We start from the raw sequence: 10,694 nt of genomic DNA on the forward strand, positions 1-10,694 counted from the left end.
ACCGTCCCATTATATAATCCGGTCTTGGCATCAACCCGCTCTCCCAAAAACGCTTTTATCTTGAAGCAGTTGGACTTTGATTTGACGCGAAGAAAGAGAAATCAGAGAGGATTAACTATAACGATACTCTGATTATACAATCAGTATACAATATCCGATATGGCCCCCTGGGAGGAATTTGACGTCACGTTCTCTTTCAAGCGCGATTCCAGCTACGATCCAAAAACATATGACCAAATCATCGCTAACAGACAGGCTCTCGAGAACGTCCTTTTCGTTGACAGGCTCCTCAAAGCTCTGAATATTGATGCCGGTAAATAACAGCCCACTACCAATTGGACTGCTTAGATATTAATATTTAAATGGCGCAGCTTCGCGAGTGTACCCCCCAAGAACCAACCAAGCCCTCCGCGCGCTCTACGCACAAATTGTCTCCTCATCCTCGCCAAATCACCACAAGCAGGCGTTGATATATTACATTCTCAGAGACCTTCGAAGCACAAGCGGTGGTGATGCCAGTCTACTGTTCGCGCGACGATGCTATCTACCAGAGAAATACAGACTATTCATCGAGGGACTGTGGCATCTGGATAGATTGGAGTTTAGGGTTCGTCATATACCACCATGACTGTTTTTATACCATTTTTGAATACCTGCTAATTGTTAATTTCATCATATAGAGAGCACTAGAATACCTAACGGAGCCCTCCCTACTCCCTACTTTCCCTGATGAAATACTCTACACACTCGCAACCCACTCGAAACAAAGGCAGCAGCAACAACACCGCAACGAAAACGATGACGGCAGTCTCGCAACAGCATACTATCTCACCGCCTCCCCACCCTTGGCCTCTCCGAAAGCTCTAAACGCCTACTTCGCCCTCCTCTGCCGTACCCACATCACAGAATCCTTCTACTTCGCCCGCAAACAACCCTCCCCATCCTCCCATCGCGACCTTCTCGAACAACTCATTGTCTTCGTCCTATCCACCACCAAACCGGGTGAAACCCGCGCCAAGCGCGCAATGGAGCTTATCAACCTCCCATTCAGCGCGGAGGAGGAACGGTGGTTCGAGGATTGTTTGTTGACGGGGAAGGCGAGGCATTTACCGGGGGCGAAGGATACGGTTATGATGCGCCGGGTGGCGACGGGGCGATTGCAGGATTTGAATGCAGGAGGCTTAGAGGCGCTGGGCGGGAGGAAGATTGAGGGATTGAATTGGGACGATTTGAAGAAGAATTTGAGAGCGAGTTCGTCGGCGCTTGGAGGTTCTGCGGGGGTCGGGTATTAATTGACACGGCATGTAATGACTGGTAGCTGTATTTTAGCCTAGCATTTTAGCGGCGCAAGGGATGGGTTTGGCGAATTGATGCTCTTTTTAATTTCATTTGAACAAGAAAGGCCCTTCAGTATTGATGCTTTTATTAGATGCCTGTTCCAAGTATATTGTCTTGGATTCGCTGGAATTGATGGTATTGCTGTTTTTTCTGTGAAACCTTGCAGTAACGTTAACTTTTAAAATGATTTTATAGATCAATCATTTTTACTATAATCAAGTCATTTGATTACCCAATGATCATAATATATTTGTCTAAAAGAGGAGTGTACATACATGCCATGAGAAAGCTTGAGGCCCCCTCTGTAAGCAGCAAACAAGCTACATCACTTATTAACTGCCGAGCGGTTATTTAAGTTGGTTAGCGCCATTTATAACTACTGTAACTACTGTACATAGTTTGAGCTGATATCTAACTTGCCATCTTCATTATTCTCGCCGATAGAGCTTGTGTCTACTATATTTTAGTGCTCCCTAAAGCAATTCTTTATATAATTGACACCTCTCATATGGGTACCATAATACAGCATTTATTCTCCCAGATAACGCGACATCTAGGCCAAAACCCTGGTGAATTCCAATTTTACTCGTGACTCGATATGTTGTGAAGCTTCCCCTCCCTCAAAAGTCACCAAAAGCTCTCATGTGTATTTATTTCTAGTGTCATACCGGAGGGAAATGCCAAATAAAGGAGAATAATTGCTATACCAGAGCATATTTAAACAATACAATAAAAAAGAAGATATGCCCGTCTGCGTCTTCTACCAGCAGGGCCGCTGCAAGTTCGGCGGTAAGTCTTTTACTCTCTATCTCAACGTTCTATCAATGGCTAACTACCTACATAACCTAGATCGATGCAAAAATGAGCATCCAGGCTCTCAGTCCGCATCCCCATTTGGAGGCGGGGGGAATCGGTTTGGCGCGCTGGCTGGGGGAGGCTTTGCTAGTGCTGCTGGTGGCAGCGGCGCGTTTGGAGGTATGGAACACTTTTTATTGCAATATTTTCCCCCGTTTTGCTTCTATGCGGATGCATGGTGATGCTTTTATTGGTTTGGGCGGTTGAGCTGCTGAGGTCTGGGACGTGGATGTATGCGAGTTTTGATGCCCGAACTTGGTATTACGCGCGGTGGTTGGGCAGGGAGAAAGAAGTATTGTCAACTGGCAATTGTCAATTGCTGGCAAATGACAAAGCTTCTCCTCCAAGATTGCTGAGACATGTGTTTGGCGCGCTGTTTGTTCTTTCTCTTGGATGTTGCTGGATTCATTACCGGATAGTTGTTTCCTCAAATATCTTTTCTTGAGTCCAGAGCATATATATATCCTTGGGATCACTGTTATCAACCAGCATCTACATCTAGAGCATGGAGGATCAGGGCATTAACATTTTTGTTTTTCTAGGTGGACCCAAAGACAGCATCGAGCACAACAAGTGAGTTGCGCCCAATGATATATATACCTACCACCCAATCCATATTCCATCTAGTGGCTACTAATGTTTTCCAAATATAGATATGGCCTGAATCCGGATGACATCAAAGCTGATCTGACCCCCGGAAAGGGTAGACCGCAATGGATCTTTACATGCTACGGTCCAGGCAAAAATGCCCCCAGACAACTCTTCGGAGGTCCGCAGCGGGAACAGAGCTTCGAAGAGATGCGCGCGGTCCATTATGCCGCCGCAGCAGCTGGAAATGCCCAGCAGGCAGTCCAAGATGCAATGAAGCTCTACGCCGAAACAGAAGCCCAGATACAAACCATCCTCAACGATACAGAGGGAGCCGTCAGATATATCATAGAGGGCGAGAACACGCATCCAAACCGTATTGATATTATTGAAGGGAGAATAGGTCCCACCCCAACTCCTTTCAGCCAGCCTTCTGCCTTCGCACAACCAGAAGCAGCACCATCGACAGCGACCCCTTCACCATTCGGCCAGCAATCAGCATTCGGGAAGCCATCGTTCGGCCAACCTACTCCATTCGGTCAGCCATCAACGTTGGGGGCGGCTGCTCAACCCGCCGCTCCCTTTGGCCAGTCGCCGTTTGCCCAGGCTGCACAAACGCCAGTCAATCCTTTCGGCAAGCCAAGTGCAACCTCCTCTCCCTTTGTTCAGATCCAGCCGCAGAACCAACAACAACAGAACCCTTTCGGCCAGCAAGCAGCTCAGCAGCCATTCGGACAGCCGCAGCCACCGCAGCAAAATCCGTTCGGCCAGCCGCAACAGGAGCAGCAGCAGCAAACACCCAACCCCTTCGGCCAACCCCAGCCTCAAAATCCACCAGCACTCGGCCAACATTCTCTCTCCCCCTTCGCCTCCAAAACCCCCGCCCAACCCACAACCCAGCAAAGCCCCTTCTCTGCCGCACCACAATCCCCTACCAAAACCACCTCCATCCCCTCTACCGTCCTTTCCCAAAAAGCCAAACCACACCTTAACCCCCGACCCACCTTGCACGGCGAAACCCGCCGCGACCCAGTAACCAACCACTTACTCTCCTGGAAAGGTCAGGTGGTAAAATATGTCGACAACGAACCCTGCTACCAGCACCCGGACGACGCAGGGACGTTTGTGCGTATATTCTTCCCCGATGGCCCGCCGAGACCGGAGGCGTTGAGGGATACGCAGGCCAAGGCGGAGGAGTATACGCCCGAGATCGAGGCGGTTTATAGGGCAGTGAGGGAGCGTGGGGGATTTGGGGAAGCGGGAAACGGGATGGTGAAGGTGCCGGAAGTGCCTCCTAAGGGGGAGTGGTGTGGGTTTGACTTGTAAAGGGCGCCGATTGGAGGGAGGGGAGTTGGGGCTTTATAGATTTAATTTTAATTTTTCAGGGGACCATCCGCTATTTTCTCCTTTGATATGAATGTGCGTTATGGGGACAGGCCTGTTATTTTATTATTGTACTTTTTCTCGTCCTGTATTTGTATTGGTAGTTTTTCCCCGGGCATGTTGGATACCTTTACTTCGTCGTCCTCGCTGGCGCGACTATGATCTACACCTATACATGGATGTATGGACCCTGTAGAGTTATGATGCCAGTGCATACTTACTGCGGGCAATCGGTGTGGGTGGAAGAACTTATTTACCTCCCTCTCTTTTCAAGAAAATTGATATAGGACGCGTCAAGTTGCCTCTACAAGTTATGCAACTTTTAATTGCTGTTATGTGTAGATGCGCAATGTACTAAGTCATCCCATACATATCGCCGAAATAGCTAAAATTCGATGCAAGAAGTATGCAGCTTTTGAATTTAAAATTGAACATTTGTTCACTTCTCATTCCGGATTACCAGGGCTATGTAAATACATTTGGAGCAACAGAGCACACCTCAAGTCCGTCCGGAAGTGGTGCTGTGCTGCCTTTTTTATTTGACACCAGAACCCACATCTCTTCCGAGAGCAAGACAGCTGGTAACAAAACTTTTTTAACCCGGGGTATATTATCATATCCCCGATAATTCGTACTCATCGCCCGTCCAATCCACCACCCCTTTTACGGGATGGAAGTGGAGTCACGCGAGGGAGAGAAACCACATCTATGCGGCAATGGTAACCTCAACCTCAACACCAGCCTCGATGTTAATGATGATCTGCTTGACGGTCTCGGTGGGGGCGTGCAGGCTGTTTCCAAGGATCGTATTCGTTAGCACCTTCCAATTCCTTCCGAGTTCCGCAATTTAAATAAAATAATCCCGTAAAAATAACGCTCGACCCAAACCATATACCATCCCAACCCCCGAAACCGGAAAAGTAGACAGAAAAAAAGAACAAATACTCACTCAATCAAACGCTTATGGATGCGCATCTCGAACATATCCCAGGTCTTGCTACCCTCACCGTTGGGGGTCTTGCGGGTGGAGATCTTCAGGGTCTTCGTGGGGAGTCTGACGGGGCCCTTGACGTTGAGCGACTTGCTGCGCGCGCGATCGATGAGCTCCTGGCACACTTTCTCGAGCGAGGCGACCTTGCGCGAGGTGAGGGTGATGCGGATCTTGTGGATTTTCTGTTTTTTTTTTTTTTTTTTTTCGTTTTCATGGTTAGTTACTTTCGTGCGCAATTTGTGTGCAGGAGCTTGATTAAAGGCGGTTTGAGGTATGTGTAGAATATGGAAATGGAATATAGAAACACGTACGGGGCCTTCGCCGAAATCCTTCTCGGGCTTCTGGTACGACATGGTGATGGATTCTGGTTGGTGTTGACTTGTTAGCTGGGTGCGTCGATATGGAGTATATGGATGCTGGTGGGATGGTCGGGGGGGGGCAATTGACGTACAGTGATTTACCGGCGAATATGCCAATCCAGACCTGAACAGTAGGAGTTCGGTAAGGTGATGAAAGGCTGATTAGGCTTGAGGAAGATGCGTTTGGCGTTGAAAAAGACCAAAAAAGATGTTGAAGTCGCGATGAAATTTTGATAAGCGGAAGATTGTGGGCGGAAGTCTTGGCATTCGCTTAGATAAGGTTACGGGTGATGACTAACCAAGTCTGGAGGCTCCCATCCAACTCCCATTTTGATAATCGCGACAAACAATCATTGCCGTACATCTACAATATTATAATACTGGATATTTTGTTTTATCCCCCCCCTTGAGGAATTCCTGTTTCCCCGCTTCTCTGTGTGCGCCTGGCAGAAAGGACCACATTGCTGCCAAAGGAAGGAGGAAGAAGAAAATACATACTTACATTCCGCATGGCGCACGGTTCTCTTCCGCCGCTGGCCCCCTTCCCCCCCGCCACAGTCCGAAACATCCTCCAGAATGAGGAATGGACCGCCTGTTTAGATGCCTGGATAGCTCTTCTTGAGCTGCGCTTGAAGATACCTAAGGACGAATTTCAATCATTAATTCCCAAAGATGATTCATCGCGCATCTTCCTGGCATCCTTCTTCCAGGAGGCGGCAGCTGGAGATGGCCTAGGTGCCGATGCAAAATTGAAAACACTAAGACGGCTATGTTTTCTTCTTACAAGGAGACAGCTGTTAGAGGTTCATCCGCCGCCTGCTGAGCTTCTAGATTGGGAATTTCTTGCATCCTTTTGCCGCGTGTATGTTTCTAGTCCTGCCATGAGGACGCTTTTGGCTCAGTTATGGGATCAAGAATCGCAAGCTCTTACCACCAGAATTGAAAAGGGCAAAGCGCTGGTTATGAATGATCTATCAACTTCTAAGGCCGCAGACGGCATAGCGAGGGCAGACACACATCTGCGATCGCTTACCTTCCTGGCATTGGCGGTTCCCACCGCCGGTCTTGTTTTGATGACCGGCTCTGATTATATTGATACGCTCTTTGATGCATATTGCAATAATCGTAACATGAACGCAACTTTCAATAAGACTATTGTGGCCAATGCCTACGTGGGCTTTGCGTCGCTGCTGAAGTTGGAGCCCCCTGCGACGTCTCTACTCCTGGATCAGCTATTCAGTCTGAAATCCTCTGCTAAAGTGGACGTGAAGGGAACCAAGAGGAACCCAACACTGTTATCTGATATAATATGCAGTACCAATTTATTAGGGAAAATGGAGGTACTTTTTGCGGGCGCGAGCCAGAAACGAGGGCAGAATCTCGTCTCTTCGCTGCGCGCATATCAATCTGAGTGTAGTGCCTTTCACAGCCGGTACCAGCGCGTTAAAAGGAGAAAATATAAAGGAAAAGGTCGTGCGGATGATGCAGTCGAAATCGACGCGCATGCCCAGGATATCCGCATCCATAAAATGGCCCTAGTAACTCAAGTCCATGACCTATTCCCGCACCTAGGCACCGGGTATATTGCCAAACTTCTCGACCATTACGGCGACAACGTCGAAACCGTCGTCTCACATCTCCTCGAAGATTCTCTAGCTCCCCAGCTCCAAGACCTCAACGTCTCAGAAGAACTTCAGCAACCACACGGAACTTCATCTTCGCCTCACAGCCACCTAGCACCAAAACCCACACCACCACTCCCACCCTCCATCCCCCCATCCCAACCACAATCACAACCACAACCTCAAGCACATTCCACCATCCCCCAGCGCAAAAACATCTTCGACAACGCCGATCTAACCCGCCACACGACCCCCGCCGGATCCCTCCGCTACGGCCGCGCAAACCCCCACCAAACTGCCGACGACCTCCTTTCCCAGAAACCCACCAGGGCAAACAAAGCCGCCATCCTCTCCGCTCTCGCCGCCTTTGACTCCGACGACGACGAGCGCGACGACACATACGACATGGCCGACGTGGGCGGCACCGTCGATGCCGTCGTGCCCGGTGCAGACGTCGATGCCGACGCCATCGCCAACGCCGACAGACGGCCCGCAACTGCATTTGCGTACGCTGACATCGACCAAGCCCTCTACACCCACTACACGACCACACCATCCCTCTTCGCGCGCGACGCCGGCACGCGCCGCTCAGCGCCGCGCGCGCAGTTGCGCGAGGAGACGGGGATGACCGACGAGGCGATCGAGGGGTGGGCGGTGATGCTGGTGCGCGACCCGAAGCGGCTGGCGCGGATGGAGCGGAGTTTTGCGCTTGGTGCTGGGGGCGGGGGTCTGAATCGACAGCCGGAGTTGGCGGCGACGGCGTATCGGAGGCGGGAGGGCGGGGAGTCTGGGACGGGGACGGAGGGGGAGGAGACGGATGGTGGGGGACGTGGCGGCGGCGGCGGCGGCGGTGGTGGTGGTGGGAGGGGACGGGGAGGGAGAGGGCATGGTAGAGGTGGTGGTGGGGGTAGGGGTGGTAGAGGGGGCGGGGGCAATGTAGCTGGCCCTTCTGGTGAGCGGGATACGGCGATGGCGAGACGGCGGAAGGATGCGAGTAAGGGGAGTCGGGCGAATCATAATCGGCGGGATCAGAGGGCGAAGAAGATGGCGAGGGGGGGATTGTAATGGCAATATGTTGGTGGGGTTGGCGCTCCCTTTTGTTTATACTTCGTAACATATATTAAGGGCACATGTGGTCATTGTAAATATAAATAAGACTGTTTTGTACTATCATCTTGTCATGTCTATGAAATATAGATGGGTGTGGATGGGATACATATATGCATCAACATATATATGTCTCTATCTAACCGATCTTCTAGTGTATGTACGTGCCCGGGTATGTAACAGATTGTTGTGCAGTGCACGACGCTTCGCGACTGTATAGCTCAAGAAGCGCCAAATAAATCCCCAAAAGAACAAATTAAAATCAACAAGTGGCACACATACAAAACAGCCAGCGATAAACACAGCAGAGTCGAAAAAAAAAGAGAGAGAGAGAGAGAAACCCGCGAACCGACGAGCAGAGATTCCAACATTAAGGAAACGACATAACAAAACCAGACGCCTCCAAAAACACAGCCTGATCATATCAACAAAAAAAGCTAAGCAACACTGTCTAGACATTAATGACCATGGGCATGCAACCCGTGCTCGGCAGCGATACTCTTCTGGCACTCCGCCAACAACCTCGCCTGCGCCGCCACCTCCCCCAACCGCCCAATAACCTCCTTATTCCCATCCAAGAACGTGAAAATCGCATAGGGCACCTCCACCTCCCTACAGAACTGCATAACAAGCTTCTGCGCCTTGCGCAGATTATGCCTCGGCATGCGAGGAAATAGGTGGTGGATGACCTGAAACTGGAGGCCGCCGTGGAAAAAGTCGAGCCACTGCGGACAGTCGACGTCCATGGTTGTGCGCAGCATGCGTTGTGGAAAGGATTCGTTCACGCCCAGGTCCGCGGTGGACATGGCAAAGTGCGAGAGGGTGATTTGCACGTGTAGAGGCATGGTGATGGCGTGGCTGATTAAGATGAAGAGGAGCCGGTTGGGCCAGTCAGGGATGCTCCGGTAGAGCACACCGTAGCCGAACCAGGTCCAGAAGACCACCTGGCCGAGGATTTCGAACCACCGGTGCCACCATGCAGGGCCCTTGCGGGGTGCTTGGCCGCCTAGAAGGTATTCCCAGCTGAGGCGGTAGAGGTTGAAGCGGCCGAAGACGAGGATGGGATAGTAGAGGTAGTTTTGGTAGCGGATGAGGAATTTGGAGAAGAGGTCGTAGGTCATTATGCGGTCGTAGTAGGTGGAGCGGAGGCTGTCGAAGAAGCGGTGGGAGATGGCGAAGAAGGGCATGTGCTCGATATCTGGGTCGTGTTCGGGGGAGTTGGTGACGATGTGGTGGACGTTGTGGTTGCGCTTCCACCATCCGATGCTGAGGCCGCCGATGTAGTCTGCGATGAGGATGCCGATGACGGTGTCCACATGGAAATTATGGGTTATGCCCAAGTGGCCGGCGTCATGGACAGTGAAAACCAGCTGGTGCCATAGGGCTCCAAGGAATACGGCAGAGGTGGCGTACCAGCCCCGCCAGAGGAAATAAAAGAACAGGCCTCCAAGAAGGGTGTAGCGGACTGATTCTATTAGATAGGCAAAGTAGTCGCAGTCATAGAGGCCTTCTGCTTTGACTTGGTCGTGTAGCGCGCGGTATTTCCGGATGATGAAATCCTGAGTGTTGGCATCCAGGGGCGGGTATTTCGCCAGATCCATGAGTATTTCCTCCCGGGTGCGGGCATCTAGAAAACCCGGCCGCGAATTTGGTTTCGAGTCAGTCGCGGAGTCGTGGGAATTGGAGGATACAGAAGAGACTGAGGACGCTGGGCCCCTACGTCTGGTAGTGCCCTTGACCGGTTCAAATATTGGAGAGGGGGGATCTGAGAGGTCCTGCTCTGAGGAATCCCCCTCACAAACTTCATCGGAGGACACATGGAGATCGCCCTCGTTATACGGGCGGAATTTCCCACCCTGGATAGGGGGCAGGAAATTCATCCAGCGGCCTTCGATGCGGCCGATCTGGTACGCATTCATCCGCTGGCGAGCTTCGGCGGAATGCAGACTAGATCAGTGTCAGTTTCGACTTTCATGTAATATTGATAAAGCAAGGGGAAATGGTATATATATATACATACGCCGTGACTTCATCTGTAGCATCTCTGCCAACCATATGCATGATGGATTTATTCCCACCGGGATGGTAGGGGATCCAAGCGTCCACTTTGAGAACCTTCCCGTCTAGAATTATAATGTGCCTGCCATCTGCAATGAGACCCTCAATCTCTCGCCGGGAGAGGATTCTGTCATTTCTGCTGCGAGTTGCAGGATTTGAATTGGGTGGCGGTGTAGGGGAACCCATAGCTGTCTGTTTGTTTGTACCTTGTGGGGTAGACCGGCAGTTGGACGGGATGGCGGGATGGCGGTTAGGAGCTCTCAAAGAATGGATGCCGGGTTTCACTGGGCAAATAGCGAAGGGCAAGGAGAGGGACAGTAACCGAGGACACCATTGAAGAGCAGGGGCCAAGCGCCGGCGAAACGAATGCGAGGTGCAGCGGAGTTGAGGTGG

At 51.0% G+C, this 10,694-nt stretch overlaps 5 protein-coding genes across 5 annotated transcripts; 3 read left to right on the forward strand and 2 right to left on the reverse strand.

The window, feature by feature from the left end:
- Nucleotides 1–68: 68 nt before the first annotated feature.
- BDCG_06529 (uncharacterized protein) lies at nucleotides 69–1,574 on the forward strand. The gene is made up of 3 exons (XM_045422272.1): nucleotides 69–313; nucleotides 372–607; nucleotides 681–1,574. The coding sequence occupies exons 1-3, from the start codon at nucleotides 160–162 to the stop codon at nucleotides 1,290–1,292; spliced, it is 1,002 nt and encodes a 333-aa protein (XP_045277949.1). The 5' UTR covers nucleotides 69–159; the 3' UTR covers nucleotides 1,293–1,574.
- A 137-nt stretch (nucleotides 1,575–1,711) lies between these two features.
- BDCG_06530 (CCCH zinc finger domain-containing protein) lies at nucleotides 1,712–4,620 on the forward strand. The gene is made up of 4 exons (XM_045422273.1): nucleotides 1,712–2,127; nucleotides 2,188–2,313; nucleotides 2,736–2,766; nucleotides 2,847–4,620. Exons 1-4 carry the CDS (start codon nucleotides 2,082–2,084, stop codon nucleotides 4,105–4,107), a joined length of 1,464 nt encoding a protein of 487 aa, XP_045277950.1. The 5' UTR covers nucleotides 1,712–2,081; the 3' UTR covers nucleotides 4,108–4,620.
- On the reverse strand, nucleotides 4,265–6,605 carry BDCG_06531 (40S ribosomal protein S20). Its single transcript, XM_045422274.1, has 4 exons — nucleotides 5,607–6,605; nucleotides 5,467–5,519; nucleotides 5,114–5,337; nucleotides 4,265–4,955 (listed from the first exon to the last, which is right to left on the reverse strand). Exons 2-4 carry the CDS (start codon nucleotides 5,506–5,508, stop codon nucleotides 4,871–4,873), a joined length of 351 nt encoding a protein of 116 aa, XP_045277951.1. The 5' UTR covers nucleotides 5,509–5,519; nucleotides 5,607–6,605; the 3' UTR covers nucleotides 4,265–4,870.
- BDCG_06532 (CUE domain-containing protein) lies at nucleotides 5,720–8,701 on the forward strand. The gene has a single exon (XM_045422275.1). It carries the CDS (start codon nucleotides 6,024–6,026, stop codon nucleotides 8,199–8,201), a length of 2,178 nt encoding a protein of 725 aa, XP_045277952.1. The 5' UTR covers nucleotides 5,720–6,023; the 3' UTR covers nucleotides 8,202–8,701.
- BDCG_06533 (fatty acid desaturase) lies at nucleotides 8,702–10,487 on the reverse strand (the record flags this gene model as incomplete). Its single annotated transcript, XM_045422276.1, has 2 exons — nucleotides 8,702–10,190; nucleotides 10,264–10,487. 2 exons carry the CDS (start codon nucleotides 10,485–10,487, stop codon nucleotides 8,702–8,704), a joined length of 1,713 nt encoding a protein of 570 aa, XP_045277953.1.
- Between the last annotated feature and the right edge of the window lie 207 nt (nucleotides 10,488–10,694).

This window comes from Blastomyces dermatitidis (assembly GCF_000003525.1).
Source record: "Blastomyces dermatitidis ER-3 genomic scaffold supercont1.7, whole genome shotgun sequence".
NCBI classification, from domain to species: Eukaryota; Fungi; Ascomycota; class Eurotiomycetes; order Onygenales; family Ajellomycetaceae; genus Blastomyces; species Blastomyces dermatitidis.